This window comes from Mustela nivalis (assembly GCF_964662115.1).
Source record: "Mustela nivalis genome assembly, chromosome: 10".
Classification (NCBI taxonomy): Eukaryota; Metazoa; Chordata; class Mammalia; order Carnivora; family Mustelidae; genus Mustela; species Mustela nivalis.
The window spans coordinates 105090699-105118042 of NC_139029.1; the positions used below are offsets into that span (position 1 = coordinate 105090699).

At 51.8% G+C, this 27344-nt stretch overlaps 1 protein-coding gene across 1 annotated transcript; it reads right to left on the bottom strand.

Moving 5' to 3' along the window:
- Window positions 1–23978: 23978 nt before the first annotated feature.
- UBL4B (ubiquitin like 4B) lies at window positions 23979–24698 on the bottom strand. The gene has a single exon (XM_082686192.1). It carries the CDS (start codon window positions 24564–24566, stop codon window positions 24027–24029), a length of 540 nt encoding a protein of 179 aa, XP_082542318.1. The 5' UTR covers window positions 24567–24698; the 3' UTR covers window positions 23979–24026.
- Window positions 24699–27344: the final 2646 nt, after the last annotated feature.

Consider the following 27344-nt stretch of genomic DNA (forward strand, 5'->3'; position numbering starts at 1 on the left):
TCTCTCTGTCAAATAAATTAATAAAATCTTTTTTTAAAAAAGATTTTATTTATTTGAGAGAATGCTGCACAGGCAAGTTTGGAGAGGGGCAGAGGGAGAGAGAATCTCAAGCAAATTTCCTGCTGAGCATGGAGCCTGACACGGCGTTCGATCTCACAACCCTGAGATCATGACCCTGAGATCATGACCTGAACCAAAACCAAGCATCAGATACCCAGCTGAGCCACCCAGGCACCCTGGGCAAAAATGGATGTTTAGTAAATGGTATTGATTTGGCCACCAGAAAAGAAGTAACTCTGAATGCCTTCCTTACTCCTTATACCAAATTGTACATGTATCAGGATTAATAAATGTGAAAAACAAAAGCCATAGGAATGTACCCAATGCAGTACTTGGATATTTATAGCCTTAAATAGATGTATTAGAAAAGAAGAGAGATTGAAAATCAATAAGCCAAGCAACCATCTCAGGAACTTGGGAAAATAGATTCAAAAGGAACAGAAGGAAGAAAATGAAAGACAAGATAGAAATTAATGAAATAGAAAGGTAAATATACAGTAGAGAGAATCATCAAAGTCAGAAGTTTGTTCTTTGAAAAGTCTAATTTATTTAACAAAACCATAAAAATACTAAAAGAAAACATGGAGAACTTATTCTGATGTTGGGTGGGGAAGATCTTTCTTTCTTTCTTTCTTTCTTTCTTTCTTTCTTTCTTTTTTTTAAGATTTATTTATTTACTTGACAGAGATCACAAGTAGGCGCCCTGGGGGAAGAACTTTTTAAATATGATATAAACACTGACTCCCTTCTGCCTCCTCCTGCTTTATTGTTCCCCAAATCACTTATCACCAGCTGGCATTTGACTCACTTTTCTGTTCATTTGCTTGTTTTTGGCTCCTCAACTAGACCAAAACTGTATCCCCAGCACTTAGAACAGTTCTGCCCTACAGTAGGTGATTAGAGGTATCTATTAATGATTGTTTAGAAGGGGGGAGAAGTATTTCTTTCATATATAAAGATTTCCTAAAAATCAGTAAGTAAAAGAGAAGGGTATAAAAAGAGAGTTCGTGGAAAATAAAGTACAAGTGGCTCTTACATTTATAAAAGAGATGTTCCATTTCATTCATAATAGGAGAATTGGCAAATCGAAATATCATAGGACATGATTTTTTACCTGTCACGTTGACAAACAACATTCTCTTAAGAGGTTGGTAACAAACAAGTTGTTAATTGGAGATGATTTAAACTGTACAGTCTCTGAGGAGGATAATGAGACCATATTTATCAAAATTACAAAGACACATACCCATTGCCAATTAAACCACATCTACCAAAATTATGAAGACACAGACTCATTCTGAACATGTGTTTGTTTAAAGACATTTGTTTAAAAATACTCCTTGCAGCAGTTGTTTATAAAAAAAAAAAAGGAAACAATTTAGACATCTATCAACAAGAAAATGCTTAAAGAATTTATGGTACCTTCACACATCGAAATTCTTCGCAGCCATTAAAATGAACAAATCTGCTCTATATGTTCTGATTGGGAAATGTCTCCCAAATGCACTGTTAAATGAAAAAAGATGCAGAATAGTGTGGAGAGGATGGGATCACTTATGTATGTTGCATGTACTTGGAGAGGCATCAAATATTTCTGGAATGATACACAAGAAACTGATAATAGTGCTTGGCTCTAGGGTTAGGAACTGCATGGCTGCGGGCAAGCAAGGAAGAAAGGTTTAGTTTATAGAGCTTAGTTGATTTTAACTTTTCTTTGACCATGTGCATATATTACCTGTTCATTAAAATAACAAAAATGCATTTCTTCTTGCTCCTCTAGACTATCCCTTTCCACACCTCCCCTCTCATCCCCTGTGCTCAGGCACACGCACTGCTCTCCGCAGCAGGGCACGGAGGGAAGAACATGGACTGTGGGATCAGATCCAAGTTCTCATTCTGATGTGCAGCTCAGGTCCTCACCTGTAAGAGGCAGATAAGAGCAGTTGGTGTATTATAAGGGCATTCGAGGATTAAATGAGATAACATATGTCCAGTGAGTAAGCAATAAGCAAGAGTTACTGTTAGCATGAACTTTGCTTTTCCGGAACATGGCTCATACCCCCATGGAGGGCTGGGTGGCTGAGCCTTTGAAGTTGTGTGCTTGGAAGTGTACTTCCTCCAAACTCTGAAGGAAGAAAGAAGTGGTAAAGTCTCTGAGGAGTCATAGTATCTTCTAGTGTTTACTGAAAACAGTGAGAGACACTCCTCTTGTTTGTAAGGGCAGGTGTAGGGGACGATGAAGGAGGAGAATTGTCCGCATGCCCGCATCCTGGGGCCCCAAACTCCCAGCTGGGGATAAGGCACAGTCCCTCGGACATGGGAAGGGGGTGGGGGAGTCTGCTGTAGTAGGAACAGCATCCTAGGAAGGGAGTGTGCCAGGAGACACAGGAAAGGAGGGGGCTGTTGGCCCCACCAGCTTGGGGAGGGAGAATCAGGTGCAAAACCTGCCTCGCCCCAGGGCCAGAGGACAGCTTTCAGTACCAGAGTCAAATATAGACCCATTTCCATAAAAGCACCAGCCTGTTTCTATAAATACTTCAGCCAGTTTTCCGGGGTTCTCATGTGACTTTGATGCCTACCGGCTGCGGGGATCCGTCACCATGGTTACCAGGCCATGTGACCAGCCACTCTTCATTCATGGCAGGTTGCCTTATCCTGGACTGGGGGTGGGGTGGCAAAGGGAGGCTGGAGGGAGGAGAGGAGAGGGGGAGTGGGGATGAACAATGAATAAAGATCAAGTGTCCAGTCTTGGGGGGAGACATGCAGAGCCCTCTAGCCTGCCTGCAAGGATGCTCTGACAGGATTATTGATCTCCCCATGCTGCCTGTCAGGGAAGAAACATTTTTATTCGAGAAGCAATAGACATCCTTGCCTTGAGTCCGAGAAGCAAAGGTTCAGAGCTGGAAGTCACCTTAACAATCCTCTAGGTCACTGCCCTTGTTGTCAGATGAAGAAAACCAGGCCCAGAAAGGTGGAGTGACTCGTCCAAGGTCACGCAGGGAATCAGTTGCTAAACTGGGTCAAGAGTAGGGTGTGTGTCCGTAACAGGCTCCTCGACAGGTGATGGGGGCTCAGCTCTGCACCAGGGCCACAGAGATAGAAGTGCCGCTCTGGTGAGTGGAACTTTAGGTCTCTTTGCTCCCAGGTTATCCCACCTGGCTGGGCTAGGTCTTCCAAGGGAGTGTGAAAGCAGAGCTCATTTTTGGTCTATGCCAAGGCTCGGCCCCAGCTCCCTGGCTGATAAACATAGAGGGAGTGGCCAATAAATTATGAAAAGTCCTGTAGTGTCCACGCAAAGCCAGATGTCATCCGCAGTAATCTATGGAAACCTTTCTTTGATGGGCGTGTCCCAGATCTGCCCCCATCCAGCTGAATCTTCGGACATCACCATGGCCCGCGCCCTTCCTTGCTCGGTGCCAGGACAAGGTGAAGAGGAGGGGAAAGAGCGCTCCCTGCCCCTGCAGAACTACCACGTTGCGGAACATATGGATAAGCAAACAGAAGAGAACCCTGTTAACAAACAGCTGTGTTCAGGGACCTCCTCAGGTCTGGAAGCAGGAAGGGCCGCAGAAGTTAGGAAAGGCTTCCAGGAGGAGGTGGGGAGGAAGACGTGGCCTGGCAGGTGGAAGGGAGGAAGGATTCTCAGCAAGATGCTGGGAGATGGGACAGGACCTGCGAGCACAGGGTGAAGGACAGACCTCTGCCTGAGGTGGGCCGAGGAGGAAACTCGGGCCAGGTCTTGGGATAGGACGCTGGCGCCCACAGAGCCGATTCACGTAATTCAGTCACTGTGGGGGGTCCAGGAGGAAACAGATTCAGGGAAGACAGGCACTGAACTATTCCTGAAAGAAACGGAGAGTGAAAGCAGACGTCAGCGGTGGGCTCTGTCACCACGTGGTCTTGGGACCACCAAGGTCCACCAGTGGGGGTCTGGCTCACTCTCCCTTATTCATCTATAGTCTCTAATGGAGCTGAGCACCATGCACCCACCTGCCCCACCCCCCTCACAGACTGAGAGCCTGAGAGTGGACTGACCATAGCAGCCCATCCCCAGCCTCCAAGGCTTCAAGCAGGTACCCTGATGAGGAGGCTGGGCTTCCCAGGGAATAAGCCATGCCTTCTCTGGGCTTCATGACCCATGCTGCGTGTGTTTACTTCGCCAGGACCACCAACTGCTGGAGGCCAGGGACCAGGCCAGCTCTAACCCCCTCCCCTGGCTCCCAGCAAGGGTGCTGACTGCAAGCCCACACCCACGCCCGTTCCTGCTGGGCGGTATGTAGCCCACGGTGCAGACATCATACTCTGCCCACAGACCTGAATTGGATTCCCGGCTCTGTCGCTCATTTGTGCCTTTGGGAGCCTTGTTCAGTCTCGCTGGGCCTCAGTGGCATATCCGTGAAAGGGGATGATGACCCCTACTTTGAAGAACAGTTGGGGAAACTAGAGATGAGGGGTACACAGTGCCTGGCATGCAGACAGTGATGTAGAAGGCAGTCGTCTGTATGGTGGGCACGTGAGTGGGGACACTTCCTCATGGGTTTCCGGCTTCGGGCTTTCTCGCCCCAGGATTCTCCTGAGCCTTCCCACCAGCTAGCACCTTCCTGGGCACCAACCCTTCTGCCTAGAAGGCCCTCTCATTTGGCTCCACTCATCAGAAGCCTCCCTGTCCTTTAAAGCCCCGTTTCAATGGCACTCCTCCCTGCTGGCTTGCCCAGGTCCCCTCCAGCAAACAGGGCGTCCCCTGGGTGGACTTTGTCAGCACCAACCACAGTTCCACAGTGTTGTCCCTCAGCACACAGCGTGCCCTACCTTCAGCAGCAGTAATAAGAACTATCACTGTGGAACACCACTTATCACCCTAAGAACCTACTGTAATGAGACAGAGAGGGTAAGCGACTTGGGCATAGACACACAGCTAACAGGTAGCAAAGATGGAAGATAAACTCAAGCCTGTCTGGGTCCACAGCTTCTGCATGGAACTTACTCTTACTTGACCATCTTCACACTCTCCCACTAGAATACAAGCCAGCGTGGTGGCGGCGGGGGGTGGGGGGCGGCGCACAGCTCCTGGGGTCAGCTGGAAATGGGGATAAAGCAAACCTTTGCCACTGACAAATTGGGTGACTTTGTGTAAGTCCTTGACCTCTGCACCTGTTTCCTCCCCTAGCATTGTGAGCCGTTCAGCAAGATGGTATGACATGCAGCAAGGGACCCGTCCCCTAACGGCGAGTGTCACCCATCCTGCAACCTGCTTTCCCCAGGAGGTTGGCTCTGCAGCAGGAGGGTAGGTTGGGACTTGAGGACGAACCAGCACAGCCCCATTCTAAGGGCGCTGTGCATCTCTTCACTTTCTTCCTGACACTACCATGACAAAGAAGACACCCTTAGCACCTCATTTTACAAAACCAGAGCTTCAAGAGGGTGAGAAATTTGCCCAGTGTGACATAACTAAGCCGCAGAGCTGGGATTTGACCCAGATCCGTCTGACCTCAAAGCCCAAGCTCTGAACCGTGATTCCGCGTGGTCTCTCTGCAAGGTAGGGGTTGGATGATTCCTCACCCGTTTCTGCTGTGAGATAGATGAAGCTGGGATCACAGCTTCCGTTCTGCAGATGGGGAAGTAAAATCCTGAGAAGATTAAGTGACTTGTCCAGGTACCCAAACCAGTTGATGGTAGAGTCGATTCTAGAACTCAGGCCTCTTACACCCAGTGCTTCACTTTCCCTGATGCCTGCGGCTGAGATTCTTGGGATGGAAACACCAAGACCCTGGGACCTGGGCCAGGAAGTTGGACACAGGCCTCAGCCTGGACCTGAGAAGCCTCCAACCATGGAGGAATTTGCTTTGAAGACAAAGGATGACTCCTGGCAAGGAGAGTCGTTCCTATTTCTGTTCCAGACAAATGGGAAGCTGCTGCAAATTCCATGATAAATCTTTTTGCTAAAGATGATGCATCACTTTGGGCTGGTTATATGCACAGAGTCTTTGGACATTATACAAGTCAATTACCGAGACCAAGTTCGCAGCACTAAGCAGAGACATTTTCATCCAGTGGGTATAACAGAGCTAGCACCTCCCCGGGATCTGGCTGGGAAGATGGTCCGTTTTGAGGCTGATCCCAGGGCAACAGCAGACTGGTGAGACTGTCCCACAAGCCCTTGGGGAAAGGTGCCCCCATAATGACCACCACGCTATGCTCACCCCTGAGGTCACCCCAAGGCTGCCAGGCCAGCCAGGCTTATTCTGTCCAGGATCCTCACGTGCCTTCACTCTCAGCTGCCTGGAGTTGGGGAAGTAAGTGTCCACTCCACGTCAAACCTCAAGTACAGAGCTGCCAACAGGGCTCTGCTTCCCCAGCCCCAGAAGCACTTCCCCCAGACCACGAGGAGCTCCTTACCTGAGCCCAGAACATTCCCAGGGCCTCTCACAGCTCATTGAGCCTGGCCCCTGGGAACCGCTCCAGGCCAGCAGATCCAGCCTTCCCTCACCCCCCAAACCTGAGACAGCACAGGTCTTCTGACATCAGGAATTTTAAATCTCATGTGTTTGTCACTCCGAGAGGGTCTTCCCCTGGCCTGAGTGTGGTGTTGAGTGTTTCAGATCGACAGTTTAAGTTCCTGGCCAGAACACTGGCCTGGGAGGCGTGGGCTCCGCTTACTGCTGTGTGGTTTGGGGCAGGACTTCAGCCTCTCTGGGTCCCACTCGCTTCATCTAAAAATATGGCAAATGATTCTTCCTAGCTCCAAAATGCTAAGCTTCATTCTCTGGGATTCCAAGAAGGCAGTTGGAGACGTCTGGAGCATAAGAGGAGAGAGGGCTGAGGGTGGTAACTGATTAAAAGGAGAGAGCAGGGGTCTGAGTCACACGGAACTTGAATGTCATGCTAAAAATTTAGGTTTTATTTTAAAGGTAGTGGAGAGCCAGGGGAAATGTTTAAGCATGGGAGTAGAGTTGCCAGATTTAGCAAATAAAAATACCAGACATCTAGTTAAATCTGAACTGGACATCCCGTATTTTCTCTGGCAACCCTGCCTGGGAGGGAGAGAACACTCTTTAGCCACCAAGTGCAGAATGCATTGGAGGGGACAAAACTGGAAGCCCAGAGATCCCGTGGGATGTTATTCTTATAGTCCAGGCAATAATTACCAACTTTTAATATTTGTTGAGCCCCTGCCTTTTGCTGGTACAAAGTACCTCGTGTGTATGGATGTATCCGATTCTCCTAACAAGATGTGGTATCTAGTATCATTTCCATCTGACAGGCAAGGAGACTGCCGCACAGAGAGGTTGATTAACTTGCCCAGGTCACACAGCTACTAGCCAAGTTGAGGTTGGAGCCCAAAGCCCACACTTAACAGTGCAGCGTACTGCCACCCCTGGAAGCCAGGAGACCCTGAACAGTGGGGAGCTGGGTGACAGCCCCTGGGTGAGAGTTGGGACACTGTGACCAGCAAAGAAATGAGAAGGGAGCTTAGGAACTGCAGTGTGACACAGCGACCCTCACTTTATCAGATTCCTAGACACTTTTCTAAGCAGGACGGGGGCTCGTGAGCAGAAGAGCCAACACTTCTTCAACGTCTACTGAACAAACACCAGGCAGGGAGTATGGGAAGCCTCAAAGTATTTAGGGGGCCTGATGAACAGGGCATGGTGGTTGACTGGATGTGGAGTAAGGGCAAGAGCAGGGGGAGGAAGACTTGGCGCATTCTGGTTTGGGATGGCTGAGGGGGATGTTAACCACAGAAAGCCTTCGGGATGGTGAGCAGCGTGGGCGGGTGGGCCCCAGGTGTGGGGTGTGGGAGAGAAGATGTGTTTTAGTCTAGGACATGCTAAACTTATCAGGTACAAGGCTCTGAGGCAATGGAGGTCCAGAGAGGTTCGGCGACTCTCCTGGAGTCACACAGACTGTAGGTGTGAAGGCACAAAATGGAACTGAAGTCCTTTGACTGTACTTGGTGTTCCTGGCCATGGACAGAGCCCTAGTCTAGCTTCAAAAGTGGGATGAACATGGAGACACCCCAAAACACAAGTTATGGGTCAGTATATGGGGGCTACTGTTGGATGTGGGTTCTGACATGTCTAGGAGCTCAGCTCTGACGGCAGATCTTGCCCGCTTGAACTCTGAAATCAAAGCCCAGGGCCGAGCTGGGCTGAGTTTTAGGGCACCGTGAGCCAAGAACAGTCTCTCTACAATGGGTTTTCTCCACTGTAAAAAGAGAACAGTAACCACAGCAGGGTTGTGTTGAGGATTCAATGAGGGATAGACATGGACAAGCAGGCACTGTACAAATACAATCTGTGATTGTGTTGTGACTCCATTCTCCTGCCTCTGTCACCACCCTGTCCCGCTTGTGTCCTCCTCCTCTTCCTCCACTCCCCCACTGCACCCTCCGATCGTCTCCTTCCCCCGCAACCCCAAAATTTTAGGCCTTGGGACGGAGCCTGTTCCAGGGATGTCTGCAGAGAAGCCACCTTGGGACCCATTGGCCCCCTCCCATCTCAGCCAGCCTGGCTCGCTCCTCCTTCCGGCTCCTCCCTCCTGGTGTCTGGCTTTCCACCCCTCCTTGCACACACACCCTCACGTGCCCCACAGGACATCCCAGCACAGCGCGGCCAGCTTGCCCGGCCTTCTCTCCTGCGGACCTCCTCAGCTTTCCTCCCTGACTCCATGTCCCCTGGCCTCCGTGGGAGCCACGCACTCACGAGTCATGAACGCACGCACGTGCGCACACACACATTCACGCAGCCACACACGCTCCCTGCTGCCCTGGGAGTGCCGCAGAGGTGGCAGTAGGGATTCACGAGAGGCCCCAGGGTATGGGGAGGCTGTGCTCTGGTCGGCCTGGAAATGTACAAAACGGATCCCCAGGGACAGAGCGGGAGACTGACGTCAAACCAAGGCTGAAAATACAGTCTGGAGAGTCACGAGGCACCGTGAAAAACGAGCCGTCCTCCCCGGCCAGAGACAGGGGGAGTGGGGAAGAGACATAAATCCCTGCTTTTCAGAGTCTCCAAACGGCAGGGGTGGCAGCTGCCAGCCTCTAGAATGTCTGCAGAGAGGTCTCACAGTCCCCAGCGTGCCATTTGGGGGCCAGGGCACTCCCTCCCCACTCCTGAGAGCAGCCAGTGCCCTGGGAACCTGGGTGGGGGGCGGATACCAAGCGGGAGAAGAGGGGATTCTCCAGTGCCCGCCCGGGCGTGTCTGGCTAAAGCCACTGCATGGTGAGTACACGACCCCCCGGACTATACCCAGAGGGCCCAGGAAGCCAGGGCCAGCGCCTCAGTGTGGGGCTCAAGGTCTCTGCAGGCATTAAGCTCTGACACCCTTTGCTGTCCCTGGGCAGCCTGCCTTCCCATCTTTTTTTCCACCTACTCACCCCCACAAGGACTTATTAGTTGCCCCTTTAGTATAGGAGAAACAGAGGTCCAGAGCTGTCTCGTGGCCCAGTCCCAAACCACAGGTAGCCCATGTCAGAGGGTGCCAGTGTCCTTTGGAGCATGGCTTTCTCAGGGACCAGACTTCCTGCCACTCTCAGATCCCCAGAGCTGTGTGAATGGAGCAGAGGAGCCCAGGCTGCAAGGGCATCCAAGGGATCGTGGCTGTCCAGACCAGCTGGCAGGGCCTTCTGAGCCAGCGACATCAGTGGCAAATGTCCCTGCCTCTACCGCTGCCCCGCCTTGGCTCTCCAGAGGCTCCCCAAGAATTCAAGCAGTCCCAGGGAAAGTGATGTAAGTTCCCCCAACAGTGACTGAGGTTAAATTCTCACCATTCCTCTGCAACAGAGTTAAAAGAGATTTGAAAGCTATTTCAGAAAATAAAGAAAAGTTGATTAATCTCACTCCTGAGTTGGAGATTGAGGATCTACCTTCTATACCCTTCTGTATGACTGTGTCCTGTTCCTGTTCCTTCCCTCTTTCTGGGCTGCCCCCCCACCAGCCTCTCTGTTTAACACTCCAGCTCTGTTCTTGTCCGCTCTCTGAATCACCCCACCTCATCCCCCACCCCCAGCACCTCCAGAACAAACATCGAATTCTCTGAGCTCCTCCATGATGGGCCTCCTCATGTCGCATCCTGGAATGCCACAGACATATCTGTCTCCTCCTGGGGGCTCTTCGGGGGAAAAGCACCATGCCCATAGCCCGCAGGGTCAGTCCAAGCTTTATTTGTACCTTACAGTTAGCTTCTTGAGGACTGGAGCCCTGTGCTGGGAGGGGAGTCACCAGACTCCCTTCTCTGGTCCTCAGGGTTCTGACAATCCTGGGGTGGGACTGGATGAGAAGCAGGGGCAGCTATGGAAAAACCTTCTTATCTAGATGGTTAAGGGCAGGGTGAAGCCTCGGAGGCAGCAAAGGCATTTGTATAAAAACCTTAGTCAGAACATGTCACTCAAAGTCCTGTCCCAGCTCCCATCTCATTTGGGGTGAAAACCAAAGTCCTTAGCATGACTCCAAAGCCCCAAGGGATCTGATCCCCAATATCTCTCCACCTCTCTCATGCTGTGCTTTGCCTCCTTCTTCCTGTTCCAGCCACAGCAGGCTTCCTTGAACACTGCACCTCAGGACCTTTGCACCTGCTCTCTCCCATTGCCTAAATGTCACCTCTAAGGAGGCCTTTGCCTACACACACACACACACGCGCGTGCGCGCACACGCACACACACACACACTCCATGTACCTCTTCCCTGCTCTATTTTTCTTCTTATCATTTATCACCAACTGATACCTATATACTTTATTTATTATTTCTCTCCCCCGCTGGAATGTAAGCTCAGTCAGGGTAGGAGCTTTTATCTGTTTGATGTTCATTCTGCTCCTACTTGATTCACATGCCCCCTTCTAATATCCTATAACAAATTCTGAGATATAAAATTAACTACTGTTAAGACATCTTATGTTAGATGTTAAAGGAATGAGAGAGGGAAAGAGACAAAAAATATTGGCCTAGTAGCACTATACACATATAAACATATTCATAAACAAAGACAGTCCTTGCTTCTATGACTGGTCATAGCAGTGTTTATAATTCTCTCCCCAACCGGCTGGCCCATGCTCCCTTTGCCCCCAGCAAGCTCCTCAGCTGGTTTCGGTCTTGTCAGTGTGAAGGTGGGGTTGCTGGGGCACGTAGCAGGCCTTCAAACAGTATTTACCTACACACATGACACGAAGTAGAGAGAAGGTAGGAGCTAGTCTTTGGTTTGTGTAGACGGCCAGAATAGATCAATAATTGACTTTAAAAAGTGCTACTCCTACAAGAACCACTATTTGCTCAGGTCGAAGAATATTCTCTGGTCAGTTTTGCATTTCCAAAAGTGCTATGACACACAGTAAGAGAGCTAGTCCTCTGGCTGATGTCGAGGACTTACCTGCCTCAGTTTCCCCACACCTGCTGATGGGAGGGATGCACAGAGGGTTCTCTTGGGGCTGGATGTGTAGGAGGCCTTAGAGACCGGGGGCAGCACACAGTGGAAGGCAAAGACGGTCCCTCATGCCCCTGCTGACCTCCTTGCTCAACGTCTCCCTCCGGATGGCATTTTCCAGCATCATTACCAATGCCTCTAACAAGGCAGGGGGACCCTGAGGGACCCCTGGGGGATGACTACCAGGATCCTCGCTGGTGCCCCGAGAATCCCCACTCTTCCTACTGGCTCAGAGAACTTACCTCGTAGCGGCTTCTCCTGAAGGATGTGAGCCTGAGCACCGCTCAAGGCAGCCAGGCCAGCAGGGAATGCCAACTCCAGACCACAGCTCTCTGAAGGTCCAGCATTAGCCCTCACCCCGCCCCAGGGGACGCCCTCAACTAGGAGCTCCCCCAGGGCAGGGGAGAACCTGTCTGCCCACCGTCAAATTCCCACCCATAGCACTGGCCACGGGGATGCCGCACGGTTCCAAAGCAGCTAAGGGGACAGGCCGTGCACCTGGGGCTGGGAGGGCCCTCAGGGTCAGCTGGCTCTTGCTGGTGCTGCTTGTTGAGTGAGTCACCAATCACTTGAGTTCTCAGAGTCTCCTGACTCTTCATCTGGAAAGTGGGGATGACAACACCCAGCCTGCCCTCTGTTTAAATGTCCAGATGTGACCGAGTGTTTCTTGCTGAACCAGAGGGTGGCAACAGTTTCATAAACGTTGCAGCAGCAAAGACAGAAGCAGACCTCGGCCTCCTGCACCCGATGTTGGAAAGATGTTGGGGTTCAGAGCCGACGGCCAAGAGAGAATTCTTGAGATGTCTTTGGTGCAAAAAGGTGGTTTTATTAAAACACAGGAGAAGGTCATTTATTACTGCTTCGTCAAAATTCAGTCATGAGACCCTTCAGCTGTGTATTGGTGGGTCATAAGCTTGGGGGATGATTGCTAACATTTATCTTGGGGGGTAGAGATAAAGGAAGTTTCCAGAGGAATTTTTTTTATGTTCAGTAGTCTCACAGGGTCCTGGGGGTCGGGCTAGGATGGCTTTTTGCCCTTAACAAAATACCAACATCGAGGCAGCTGAGTCCCTAGAGGAAGATCACTCTGCCTGTTTCAAGGACTTGTCCATGGGCTGTAGGTAGTAAGGAAATGTACGGGCCATGGGGCAGGCAGCTGGAGGGGAAGACCCTAGGCAGCCTGAAACCCTCAGGCTCCAGGGAAAGCTATTGGCCACACCGAGTTGTTTCTAGGGAAGGCCTAAGCCTTCTCTTAAAGAGCTTCCAACTGATTGAGTACGGCCCACCCAGGATGATTTCCATAATTTAAAGTCAGCTGATTAGGGAGGGGCTTTCATCACAGGTACAAAATCCCTTTGCAGTAGCACCTGGATATGTGTTCCATAACTGGGAGAAGGACTGTGGAAGCCACTAAAGGGCTGCTGGCTGGCCCCTTCTGGTCTCCATCTCTCACGAGGGTGGGAGCCAAGCACTTGCAGGCCCCCATCTGGAAGCGCGTTAGAAATGGAATTCTGAGGAAAGTAATTTGGCCCAGCCAAGCCGGGCAGCCACAGAGCCATCACACTGCCCAGGGGCGTAAATCTGCAGAAAGACACAATCGTCACACCTCCCGCTGACGCCAACTCTCGGACTCACAGTCCTCTGGCTACAAAGCCCATTTGCATTCCACTGTCTTGCATAATCCTCTTGACAGCTCTCTGAACGGATTTAATTGTTTCTCATTTTGTGGGTGACTCAGCCCACCTCACACGCAGCTGGTAAGTGACAGAGCTGGAACTTGAACGGGTCTTGACCTAACTCATTCAAGTCCTCATTAGAGGGCTGAGCTTAAGGAGAGAAGAGCTTTGGTTTCTGGATACACATTAGGAAAGATGAAAGGAATAGAGACCCGGATCCTCAACACAATCTTTGCCTAAATTTTGGTTTCACTCCCATTCTGGATGAAACAAGATGAGGGTGTTGTGAATAAAGGATTTTACTCTCCCAAACTTGGAGCTAAAAAGGTCACTTTTCTTTCTTAAGTCACATAATAGTTCTTCTTCTTTATCTTTTTTTTTTTTAAGATTTTATTTATTTCATAGAGAGAGCACAAGTAGGGAGAGCAGCAGGCAGAGGGAGAGGGAGAAGCAGGCTCCCCGCTGAGCAGGGAGCCTGCCCGCTGGGCTGATGACAATAATGACGACAAGGATGATGAAGGCAACCACCTGGGGCTCCATCCCAGGACCCGGGGATCACGACCTGAGTCAAAGGCAGATGTTCAACCGACGGAGCCAACCAGACGCCCCCACATAATCTTTCTTCTAAAGATTCCATGCCCCAACTCCAGAGCAAAATTCTATGAACTGTTACAGGGGCTTCCCTGCCCACGTCTCTATCAGAGATAAGCAAAGTCTCTGGGGTCTCCCACATCACAGAACAATCAGGGAAGGCCCCCTGGTTGTCTGTGCCCTCTGTCCACACGGATATGCTCACTGACCAGTTCTCATGGTCCCTGAATGGGGGTGAGTCCTCTGTTTCTGGGCAAGTTTGGGGCAAGGGTCTCTGCTCAGAGTCAACTTCCTCTGGGCACCCTGGAACCCTCATCCTCAGGCCCTGCCCCTCCTGGAGCCCCACAGGGAAGCATGGGCATGCTCCAACCTTGGGACCGCCCCACCCATCCATCCCTGTTCGCCTGTTTTCCTTCTCTCCACTGTCTCCTCCTACAAGAACAATCCAGCATAATCCCCTCAGTGAGCCTAGAATGTTACAAAACAAAAGCCAGGAAAGGGTGGCGGTGGTCTTCCAGGGGCCTGACAACTGACGCTTTTGGCCCTCCCCCTCCCCCAAATATGATCAATGATCATACTGAGCAATGATCAGATTTACTGAACATTTACTGTATTCTAAGCACTTCATTTGTGTTCATTGGTTTCATCCCGTGAACAGGTCTCAAAAGGTAGATGCCATCCTATATGGCCACTCTTTCATGAGGAAACAGGGCTGAAGTAACCTTGCCAAGGTCTGCCCAGCTCACAAGCCGCTCCCAGCATTCCCACTCCAGGACAAGAATCTAAGTCTGGCTCTGTGCCATCTCCCACCAAAATCTGCTGTCAGGCAAGCTTGCACAAAAACCTGCCTGTGGTCTTGGGATGGAGGAAGGACAGTCAGGTACACATACAAAAAATCAAGTCCCACCTTATTGGGTGGGAAGGAAGTGGGAGGTAGGAGGAAGTAAGGAAGGAGGGTCAAGTATTCAGATCCTGATTCTGCTGGATACCAGCCCCCTGGGTCTGGGAGTTTCGATCTCCTCAAATATGAGATGGAGAAGGTAATCTCAACCTTCCAAGCTTTTTGAGAGGACCAAAAGAGAGAAAGTATGTGAGAACTCTTTGTAAACTCTAAACTCTGTACATGTGTGCATTAAGGGCAAGGGGCAGAACATGCCTGGGCGTGATCTCAACCTCGGCAGGGAACCAAAAGAAAGCCCATTGCCAAGGTCAGGTCACTGTGCTGGAAGCTAGGGACCAAGCAAGAAGCTCTCTTAGACACAAAGTCAGAGGGAGGAGACAGAGAGATTTTGGTTTTCCAGACTTCTTTGCAGCTGGGGCCCACGTGTGACTGAGGAAAACCCCTGGATGAGATTGGGAAGAGGAGTGGAGGTAGAAAGAAAAGGAAGGCAGCAGCTGGGCAAAGAGAGATTAACTCTCCTGAGGCAAAATGGAAACACTAATTGGAAAACATACACACTTAGGTTGATTGCAGCACTATTTACAATTCTCAAATTATGGAAGCAAAATATTATCAAAATGTGGATAAGGAAAGTGTGTTGTATATACACTGGAATATTACACAGCCGTAATACAAGACCAGCTCATGCCATTTGAGGCAACATGGAGTGACCTAGAGGGTACTATGCTAAATGAAATAAGTCAGACCAAGAAAGACAAATACCACATGATTCCACTCACAAATGGAATCTTAAAAAACAAAAACAAATCCAAGAACAAAAACAAATGAATAGAACCAACAGCAGAATCAGACCTGTAAATACAGAGAACGAACTAATGGTTGCCAGAAGGAAAGGGGGCATGGAAGGATGGGCAAAATGGGTGAAGGGGAGTGGGAGAGCCAGGCTTCCGGTTATGGAATGAATAAGTCACAGGAGGGAAAGGCACAGCATAAGGAATACAGTCGGTTATATTGTAATAATGTTGTAACGAGACAGATGGTAGCAACCTTTGTCGTGAATGTGTATAAATCACTCAGGGATTGTCAAATTGCTAAGTCGTACACCTGAAACTAATGTAACATTGTGCGTCAACTAAAACTCAAAGGCAAAACAAAGAAAGAAAAAAGTGTTCTGGGTCAGCTGTGGGGGGTTTCCAGCACCTCCTCCCTGGGCAGCCATCAGCAGAGCAGAGCCTTTCCTCCAGATCAGTCCTGGGGGTGCTCGGGTGTTCCTCCTGGCTTTGTAATGTCTTGGATCTCTCCAGGGTTCTATAAACTACCTAATTTCCTTTAATAAATTCCTTTCTGCTTAAATCAGCCAGAGTGGGATCTGTTGTCCCAGATTGGTATCAGAAGAGATTCCAAGCAAGAAACCCTGAAGGAAAAGAGAATCTGGGACTCGTTTTCTGAACGAGTTGCATTTCCAGACAGCGGAGTGCTGGTTAGCATCAGAAAGTGGGATGTTGGTGGGGGGTGACACATCATCATGAACTGGCTGCTGCCGTCACCCGAGGTCTCCTCAGGAAGATGCCCGTGGGAGGCAAGGCTTTGGCAACTGAGCAGCTGCTGAAGGTAACCTCCCTTGGTCCCAGTTCACTGGATTGTTCTGAAGCAGATCTCATAAAACACTTCAAAAGTATTTCAGGGTGCTTCTCGAAAAGGTGACTTTGGAAAACGTAACCACAATGCTATTATCCCATATTCAGAAAATACATAAAACAATTCCTTAACACCATCAAATATTCAGTCAATGTTCCAATGCCCCCACTGTCTTGCCTTATTTTTTTTTTTTTAACAGTTTGCTCAGATCGAGATCCAAATAACTCCAGTCTTTCCAATTAGTTACTACGTCTTAGATTTCTTTTAATCTATGGATTTCTTTCCCTCTTTCTCTCTCTCTCTTTTCCCCCCTCCCTGTTGAGGAAACAGAGTCATTTCTTCACAGACTTTCCCAGAGATCAACCCCCTTGATTGTTGGAAATTTTAAATCTGCATTCCCAAGAGTCTTTCATGTAAGCTGTGACCACGACCTAGCTTCTCCCAAGCAGATGCCCCCATATGTGCCTTCTAGGTGGCATTGAGCCAGGAGAGATGCAATCTTCACAGTGGTGCTGGAGTGTCTGAGTCCCCCGGGGACACCTGTGGTAGGGCTCTGGGCTCTTGTCCCTGCAACCCCAGGAACCAAGTAGCAGGTGGGGGGGTGGCAGTCTCAGTGTCCCTCCTGCTGCAGCTCCTCATCCTACCAGGGATTCTGTAAGCCCTCCCCTCCCTGCAACGAATCCCTTTAGATGCAAACTGGCTGGAGAACATTCTGGTGACTAAGGGGGGGGGGGGGTGTGATTAAGAATAAGCCTTAATTCTGCATAGTGCTTTAGAGTTGACAAAACACTTTCACAGGGGGCCCCTGGTTGACTCAGCCGGTTGAGCATCTGACTGTTGGTTTCTTGAGGATCGAGCCCCACATTGGGCTGCAGGGAGTCAGCTTGAGATTGTCCCTCACCCTCTCCCCCTGCCCCTCCCTGCTCGCTTTCTGTCAAAACAAAACAAAACAAAACAAAAACAAAAGCCACTTTCACATGTATCATGTCATGGGTGCTCTTAACTACCGCACAATGGGGAGCATTCTTATCCCCACTGAACAGATGAGCACACTGAGGCTCAGACCAAGCATCTAATCCAAACTCCCACTGCTATTCTGCCATGGCGCTGCTTAGACAAGGTCCTGGGATCTGAGCGCCCCATGCTTTTCTCCTTCTGCGGGACTGTGTTGGAGAAGGTGGGCAGCAAGAGATCAGGAAAGGCAGCCACCCAGGCTACCCCATCACCCCAACTCTGTCACCAAAATCCCTCCAGAGTCCCTGTTCCAGCCTGCATTTGGAGAGGGTGCAGCTGGTGTTGGTCAGGGCAATAAAGTGGAAGAGGCTCAAGGGAACCCAGGGAACATGGAGGTTCTCTTCAATGCAAGTTTAAGGGTCAAGTTTAAGTAGTCTGGATGAGAGGAGGAGCCAGTGGGGGTTTCCGAGGGCCTCTCCCCTGCCACCTCTGATGGACAGCAGCTTTGATCCCAGGGTCTGAGCTCATAAATAACGTCCCCAGTGCGGGCACCCTGGGGCTTCTCCACGGGCGGCTGGCTGACAGCAGGGCCTCCGTGGACAGCCCCAGCACCACTGCTGCGGGCTGTGATGGGTTTATGGCCAGTCGGCCAACAGTAGTTACCTCAGATTTATCACCCTTCTGCACAGGCAGAGGGAGCCGCTAAAGGCTGCCAGAGAGCCCTTAAATCACCATAATGGGAAATGCTGTCGGAGGGAGCAGAGGGCAGGTAGGTAGGAGCCATCCTGGGGGCTTGGGCTTCCCACTGGCTCCTTGGGTTACAGTCCCTCCAGAGGATGGAAAGCTCTGGAGCCCAGTGGAGCCAAGAAGCCCCCCAGGGAAGAGAGCCAGGAAGGACCACGGGAAATGAGCCAAGAGAATGAGGGTGCCCAGTGCCTGCTGAGCTGGGCTGGGCTGGGCAGAGGCATGCGAGTGCAGGGGCCCAGCACCCGAACGGCTAGCCACTCGACTGGGAGAAGCAACTTGCTGCCATGACAGAGCCTGCACGTGCATCAGCCCCAAGAGTCCCACCACCCTGGTAGCATGACCATCTGCAAGCAAAGCTGTTTGGAGCAACCCTATGTGTGTGTGCAGACATCTGTGCCTGCTCTCGGGGGGTGACTGTCCAGGGGTCTAGATCAGCAACAAGGTACACATGTGCAGTGAGGCCATTTGCCATTGCACTTGAGCACGGGGCTGGGTAGGTGTGCCTGGGAATTACCACTGCAGATGTTGGCAGGCAGGTGCAGGGTCAGGACATACTCCACATAGTAGGTTCCGGGTCCCTGTCCACGCCTGCGCACTGGGTGAGCCTGGATAAATACAGGAGAAAGAAGACATGGGGAAGAGGATGCCTGGGTGGCCCAGTCGGTTAAGCATCTATAGGCTCAGGTCATGATCCCAGAGTCTTGGGATCAAGACCCGCACTGGGCAGTGAGTCTGTTTCTCCCTCTCCTTCTGCCCTTCTGCCTGCTTGTGCTTCCTCTCTCCCTCATTCTCTATTCGAATAAATAAATAAAATATTAAAAAAAAAAAAAAAACCACGACACGGGGAAGACAAGGAGAGGAGCCAGTGGTGGCATTCACTAAGACACCTAGGAATGACTGAATGGGATGAGAAGAAAGGGAAGGCGGGCAGAGACATAACGAACAGAGAGAGAGCCAGCTAAAATAAAGTGCCCAGATGTCCACACAATGCAGTCAATTCAGCCCCAAATGTGGTCAGAAAGAACAGGAGGGAAAGGGTAGGGGAGAGGTACAGCAAGAAACCCAGAAAGGACAGGAGAGGAGGAAGGTGACCCAAGAGGGGCGGAAAGGGGCAAGGTACCCGGCAGGAACGCCATGAGCTCCAGAGGAACCCACACCTGGGCTTTGTAGCCGTTCTCACCTCAGCTGGCTCCTTGAGCGGCTGGCTCAGCAGCCCCACCTCCCCCATGGCAGCCTGCCCTTGGGCCACTCCCCTGCCGCAGGCTGGCACCCACCGACACTCAGCTCAGAGCACAAGGAGAGCCGTCCAGTCTGGGGCAGGGAGATGAAAGACAAGCAGAGAAGGAGATCTGATCTCCGATATCCATGGGCTGATGCGCATATAGGTGCAGGGGCCCCTGCAAAAGACAGCTGCCACCCAGTACCCAAATGTGCGCACCCACCTGTCCAGCTCCTTGTCCCTGTGCGTCCCTTGAACACCCCTGTCCCACATGAGCCATTAGATCTCTTCCTGCAGCCCTAGAGGTTCCTGGGCTTGGCTCAGCAAAGCCTTCCTTTGCAGTCCTTGAATTTGCTGTGTGGGATCTTTTGGCTAGGCTGCCTGGGTGGAGCCAAGGACCCTGGGCTCCAGGAGCCTGAACTCCACAAGGCAAGGACTGGACCCTAACACCGCAAATAGCACAGAACCTCCAGCTCGCTCTGTACACCTGGTTCTGCCCCTGTAGATGCCACCCTGTGGGTCTGAGGTATAGGAGCTGTCTTTGTGTAAGTGTGCACCTGGGTGTGTCTGTGTGGTTCCAGGTGTCCTGAGGCACCTAGCAAGGTCAGAAGCTGGGTGCACTAAACCAGGTGACATTTCTCCAGGCATGACATGGGAAGCCTAGGTGTGAGGAAGAGTCCCTCACGTCTCCTTTGACTGCCCTCCTTTCCCATCCTTCACTGGCTCCTATGCTACCTCCTCCCGGAAGCCTCCGTAGGCTTGGCTGGATCCATCACAGCCCCAGGGCAGAAACTAAACCTTTAGTGCATTTATTATCAATGATTTCATTCATAAATGCAAACCTATGTACCATACCCCAATGTAGGGGACAGGATGCAAGGTGGCCCCCCACGATCTCTCTCTCCTGGTGTCTATGCCTTTGTGAGATCTCTTTCCCAAGAATGTGGGTGGGACCCATGACTTGCTTCTAACAGAATCAGGCATCCAGGGTCTCTGCTGCACCTGGAACATTGTTAACCCCCTCTTTCTCCAACATCTACAAGAATTTCCATCCTGGGGGCGCCTGGGTGGCTCAGTGGGTTGAAGCCTCTGCCTTCGGCTCAGGTCATGATCCCAGAGTCCTGGGATCAAGCCCCACATTGGGCTCTCTGCTCAGCGGGGAGCCTGTTTCCTCCTCTCTCTGTCTGCCTCTCTGCCTACTTGTGATCTCTGTCAAATAAAATCTTTTTAAAAAAAATTCCATCCTGAAAGACATTCCCTGTCCCATCATTTAGGTCTTGGGTTACAGCGATGTCCCCGTGCCCCCTTCCCCTCAACAACACAACCTCCCAGCTCAAACATGTGCTGTGGCTGGTCGGGAGGGGCTTTCCGAACTCCCTCTGCTGTCCATGCAGCACGGGACGCAAGGGGGCGCACTTCCTTCTGCCGTCTCAGAAAGGCAGGGCTCCTCATCCACCTGCTTAAATGACCAGCGCAAAGCCCAGAACGTGGTAGGGTCGCTATTAGTGTTTATTGATCGAAGAATAAAGGACTGATAAAATAACCCAGCAAGAGGGATGCCGTGTATGTTTCCAACGGAAAGACCATTTTGCCAGGAGCCAAGGGATTGAGAGCGTTGGCCTGCAGGTAATGCTTGAAGGAACCAGAAGCCAGATTGCTCTGTGGATAGAAACATGAAACTGGCTGTCCAGAGAGGCTTCCTCCCTGAGCAATGCCGGTAGGGACCTGTGTGCCCGTCCGTGGTGGAAGAGAGGCACTGTGGGGACTTCAGCGGCAGAGCTACATGCCCAGGGGCTGCCATTTAGAAAGAGCACCTTCCCCATAACCATCATCCCTCACCTGGTGAAAGCAGAGGGGGGAGCCAGGAGTCTTCAGCAGGCTCAACGGTACAGGTCTAAATGTGAAATTAGGTGAAATGGCCCAGGGAAGGATCTCCGTGGCAGGCAGCCTGAGAGCTCGGGTTCTCCATGCAGAAAAGGGTTCTCACCTATTTCTGGAGGGTCTGCCCCCCACCCCACCTCCTCGTGTAGCACCTGTTGCTCCTGATACCTGTGAGTTCTTCCACCAGAGGACAAAACCTGCCAGTGCAAAATGAGGAACTTGTCATTGAGTGAAACATCCCGGGAGAGGTAACGAAGAGAAGCAAATTCTCGTGAGGTTCCAATGACAGCGCCTGTGCCTCCTGGCCTGTGCTCAGCTCTGGTGGGCAGGGACAGGGTGGGCGGGGAGGGGGGAGTTGGGAAGGGTGGAGTCAGCCGCTGGAGGCAGAGCACCTTTCCTTCCACTCCCTTGGGAGTGGAGTCAGCCACCCTGGGCGCTGGGGACAGAAGCCGTGAGATGTGCCCTCAGCCAGCCCTGACACCTCCGCTAACTGGAGAGAAAACAAGGGCTTCCCCGTCATTCATGCCAGCTTCTCTCAGCAAAACGAATAAAACGGCTCACTTATTTTTATCGCCCACAGATTTCTTGGGAAATGGGCTATTAGTTCCCCTAATGTAAAGATAATAGGCTCGTCCCCCCTGGCAAATGGCACAGCCCCAGCCCAAACACGCTCATGGAACCTTCGGAAAGCCTCTTCTCTGGAGGACGGAGGATGGGAGGACCTGCCTGGGAGTAGGAGTGGAGAGTAACCAAAGAGCAGGCCGGTGGGTGCTGGTGGCAGCCACCCCATGCTGAGTCCTCAGCGCCCCCCGGGGAGAGGTCACACCTGACATAGCTCACATCCTCAGAGATCCAACTTCCCTATCCTCTTGGCCTACAGAGCAGGGGCTGGGGCATTGGAGGAGGAGATGCTCATTGGCTGAATGAGGGTCTCTCTGCTATAAAGCAGGCTCACTGAGCCAGAGACCTGGTTTCGGGGGCTCTTCCGGCCATGCCACTGCCCCCTCAGAAGACATCACTCTAGATTGCACATTCTTCATGAAACCCTCACCAACATCTGGCGCTGGGAAGTAAAGGCTGTTAGCATGGCCCTGCTGGTAATCACAGGCTGATGAAAAAGTGAATACAACGCGAAAATTCGGGCTGATGCATGCTTACCCTCCCTCCCTCATTCCACATGGGAATTCCTCCTCTCTCTCCTGCCCTCACACAAGGGGCTGAGACACCGTCTGGCATTATAAGACAATTAACACTTAAACAACACATAGTTTAGGGGTACCGACCCCCTCCCCCACCCTGCCCCACACAGTAAAAAATCCACATAAAACGTTTGACTCCCCCTCAGACTTTACTAACATGCAACTGTTGACCGGAAGCCTTACCAATAACACAGACAGCCGATGAACACATATTTTGCATGTTATGTGTATTATATACGGTATTTTTGCAATGAAGTGAGAGGAAAGAAAATGTTTTTAAGAAAATCCCGAGGAAGAGAAAATACATTTGCGGCACTGTACTGTATTTATTGAAAGATATCCACCCAGAAGGGGACCTGCGCCGTTCAGACCGGTGTGATTTAAGGCTCAGCTTTCGAGTGGGGGCCCCCTAACAGGTGACAAACGTGGGCATGAGACAGGCTGAGGAAGTTAGTCCAAGTCACGCGTCAAGCCCGTGGCTGAACTAGGACTCAAGTCAGTCACGGGGCCCCCCAAGCCAAGGACAGAAGCTTTCCCGGGGAAGTGGGCCCTGCTGTTCCTTTCAGGAGCTCATCCTTCATCCCCTGTCCGTCTCCGTCATAGGACAGAGCGACTGCAGTAACAGCACATCAGGGACTTGGGCAGACAGGCTCTCAGGGAGCTCCCTGCCCCCTCACACACAGGGTGCGGGCTCCTCAGCCCTGGGCAAGGACTGCTCTCTCCACCAGGACAGAGGACAAGTCTGGCGTTCCTGTTGCCTACAGAATGGGCCCCCTGTGGGAGCCCAGCACTCTGCAAGGTGGTGGCTTTGCCTGGGTATCTGTCTAGTCACACAGGCTGCTCTCTATTTTCTGTTGCTGCTTTACTTGTCACATTTCTGCCCTGTCTCTCCACCCAGGCCACAGGCTCTGTGGGGACAAGGAAGGATGTTGGCAGGTAGCATTCTTGGTCCCGGGGAGCCTGGGCAGTGCTGGGCAGAGGATGGGGGCTCAGAGACATCTACTGATTGCTGAGAATTGGGGCGGAGGGAGGGGGCTGAGGCAAGGATCTATCACGCTGACCCCAGGGAGTGAGTGTGCAAACCACCTTTTCTTCCCCAAGCCTCAGTTTCCTGCGATTCTTGGTCTGTGTGTGTCTCCCTAAGAATCCAGGCCTGACACACAGAAGGTGCTCTCTTCCCACTCCTGCCTCTGCGAGCTCTGCCCCTTAAACTGTGCAAAGCATAAGCAGACAGCAGGGACAGCCTCATGCAGAGGTCAAGGGGCAGCTACCCAACATTCCTTGTCTCTTGGCTGTCAGATGTCTCGAGGGTCGGTATCATGGTCTGAGGATGGATAGAGATGAACTCACATCATCTGTCTCTCTGTCCCAAAGGAGAAAGAGGGTCTGTCTAAAGCCACGGAGACTCTGGGCAGGAGGTCTGCTGACAGACTGGAAGGTTGCCCCGAAGGGTCTGTCCAGCCCAGGGCGAGGTGTGCAGCCCAGGAGGGTGAAGCTGCCTTTGACCACCCCTTCAGGACCATCTGCAGGGTGATCAGAACCCCTTCAAGGATGGTGAAGGGGGGTGGACTCACACTATGTTTCAGAGGGGGGTACCACGGGCCCCAGAGAGGACAGAGGGGTCTGCAAGCCCTCCGGCTTTGCTAAAGCCCCCCCAAGAGGGATTGGGGAGTCACCGGGGAACCACAGAAGGACGAGGCCAGGCGAATTTGAGCATGCAAACTCCAAGTAGGAGAGGCTAGTTTACTGCTCAGCCTTCCCCTCCTCCTCGTCCTCCTCCTCTTTGTCTTTCTCCTCCTCCTCTTTGTCTTGGGGCTCTAAGGTCTCGGCCTCAGGCCCCTTCTCCCCTGTGGGCTCCGCCAGGGGCTCCTCTATCAGGAGGTACCGGGCCAGCTGCTCTAGGTCCCCCAGGCTTATCCTCTGCAGGCGCTCCTGGTGCTCCCGCCGCAGCAGCTGCAGCACCGCCTTGGTGTCGTGGGGCTCGAAGTGCTTGGCCAGGACCAGGCCCAGATGGTGCCACAAGGGCTGGGGCGGGTGGGCCTCCGCGGCCGCTGTCTTTGCCAAGGGCCGCATGATGACATTGATAGAGGCATTGGGCCCGATGCAGTAGTCGGAGAGACGCTTGTCATCAGCCAGATGCTGGCCTCGGAAGAGCAGGTGCTGCCGCTCCTCCGGCACCTGCAGGTGCTCCGACACCAGCTTCTTCAGCATGGCCACACTCTCCTGCCCGGACACCTTCAGGCTGCATCTCCGGCCCAGAAGCAGCTTGACTGTGAGAATCATCGGGCCAGGAATAGAATCAGGAGGGATCCATGCTCCGCGGCTGCCCTGAAGGTTAAGGGCCAGTGCAGAAGACGGTGGTTTCTCCCTATCAATGGAGGGCGGTGGTGCTGGGAGGCCAGGATCGCAGCCCGAAAAGGCAGCCATTGGCTAATGCTTCATGACATCACAATGCGGGGGGGTGGGGCTCATTCTGAGTGCGGGACTCTGGAGAACAGAGGGACATTGCGAGCACAGGACATCCTTCCTCCATAAAGGGAGAAAGGAGAGTAGGGTAGGGAGCAGGAGGGTCCAAAAGGAGAGGATAGGGGAAGGAAACGTGACCTCATTGATTCATCAACACATATGTACTGGGTGCCTTCTTTGCCAGGACCTGTCCCCAAGGAGACATCCGGTCACAGTGGATACTTCCTGCCCTCGTGAAGCATTCAGTCTAGTCAGCCGGTTAACATTTATTTGTCAGGTGTCTTCTTTCTGTCAAGCACTTGATACGCTCTCTCGGATTGGGGTTACCAGACACGAACCCAGAGACCAGGATTCTGGGCACATGTTGAACTGGGGGGTGGCCCCAGGAAGCAGCAGTAGGAGTTGAAGTTATACAATGCAGCGGGGGAAGACAAAACTGCAGTAACGAGCTGGTGGCCCTAGCGAGCAACCAGGAGGCTTCAATCCTGCCAGGTGCCCCAGAAGGTTCATTGTATTCACCTGAGTTGTAGCCCCTGAGAAGCAGAGAAGCTGAAACTGTGTGCTCCGGCTCCTGCCTTTGGCTGTGTGGTCTGCCTAGGGGCAAAACATGTTTCTGTGACCAGAAAAAAATGGTTGGCCAGAGATGTGCATGCACTGTCCATGGGAGGGCTCAGGGGTGTGGAGGCGGGATCACAGAGAGGGTAGAACGGGTTCCCTGGCCATATCTGCTCCCCAGGCCCTGCCGTGCTGACTCCTCACCACCGCAGGGGCACTACGGCCATATTCTCTGTTGTTGCTGCCGGCGCGACAAATCGACCAGGAATTTGAGGGTAAGAGGATGAAGAAAAGAACTCAAGAAGCAAAGAGATGGGGGCAGGAGGAGCACTGAGGAGGATGTCCAACAGTGCTGATTTTATTCCACATCTTAAAAGCATAAGACAGACCACAATAGAAGGAGTAATACATCAGTATCTAGTCAGATAACAGCAAGTTCCTATAACAAGTTTACATTAACTACAAACAAATCTCGTGATGCCAGGTAGTCACAGCTAATGCCATTAGCTACTATTGATACAAGAAGTTACAATCAACCAGGGAGTGGATTATGGGCAGTACAGGAACAACAAAGACCAACTAAGAATTATGACCCTAACCACATTGTTCTCTTCCGTAGGGAGAACCTGTGGGAAGTCACGTAGGCGAGTGCACGACATACAGCACAGACCCTCTCAACCTTTCCCGTCCGTAACCCTTTATTAAGGTGTCTGGACTTTAAAGGAGACACAAGTCAGGGCCTGGTTTGATCCACGACTCCAACCGTGCCGTGGCCTCCAACACTGTGTGCCAGAGGAGAGACCACGGAGCTCAGCTTACCCACACGGCAAGCGGACAGCATAGCTATGTCTTCACTGTCAGCACATGTGGCCTTCTGAGCCATCGGCCCAGGGTCTCCCGTGTGCTGGGCACTCGGCAGATCCCTGGGGCTCGGAGGTGAATGGGGAACACGTGTGGGGCCTTGGCCTATGCCATGTCAGCTCCTTCTATTGTGTTGAGTTTTCTGTTCCACTTGTTAAAGTTCTCCTAGGTCAAGCCCTTTATATATGCTGGCACATGTAAGCCCATGAAGAAGGTATCATAATGCATTTTTTAAAAGATTTTATTCATTTATTTGAGAAAGCAAGAGAGAGCATGAGTGGGGAGAGAGGCAGAGGGAGAGGGAAAAGCAGACTCACCGCTAAGCAGGGACCCTGGACCCAGGGTCGATCCCAGGACCCTGAGACCACAACCTGAGCAGAAGGCAGACGCTTAACCGATAGAGCCACCCAGGCTCCCCTCATAATGCATTTTAGAAGCCAGTGAGCGTGAAGACCTAGCTGACTTCCCAACAGGTAGGGTAGTTTTGCTCAGGAGCCCCTCCCCCCTCTCCAACTCTCCTCACTCTCTGTGTTCCACTGCTATGCTTGGCTCCCTCCTCCTCTCCTCTCCCTCCAGCCTGGGTGACACATGGTCAAAACCACCTCCTCCAGGCTGCCAGCACCCTTGGGCTTTCCAGACCTTGCCCTTGCACAGCACCCAGCTCGGATCCCCTGCCCAGGGTCACTCCAACCACCACCCCTCTCTTCAGGCCCTGGCAGCCTCGGGCCGTTCTCACTCTCAGCAGGAACCCAAATTCTAGTCCATAGGGAAACCAAGCCCACTGGTCAGGAAGCCTCTGAGATCTTGCCCTATCCCACCAACAAGAGTGCTGCCCCCCTCACCCCCAGCTGCTGCTCCAAACCCCACCTGCTCTCCCTTAACAAAGGAACCATCTCCTTATTTCTGTTTTTCCTCAGAACTGTCTCCAAAATCCACCCCTCAGCTGCATCTCCACTGACCCCAAGCCAATCCAGGCTCTCACCTTCCTCCAGTCTGTAGCTCAGAATTCATAGTTGATCTCTGTCCAGTCCCACTCGCGTGGGTCCCTTCATGCAGTAGCCAAAGAAGTCTTCCTAAATAAAAATGAGGCCAAGTCCCTCCTCTGGATAACACCTTCCAGTTTAATCCTTTTAGCCTTTGGAACCAAAATCAGCCTCCTTAGCCTGGCACCTGAGAGCA

What these genes read in the sequence shown, in the direction of transcription:
- UBL4B (XM_082686192.1), bottom strand. Translation starts at nt 24,566, where the DNA reads ATGATTCTCACAGTCAAGCTGCTTCTGGGCCGGAGATGCAGCCTGAAG.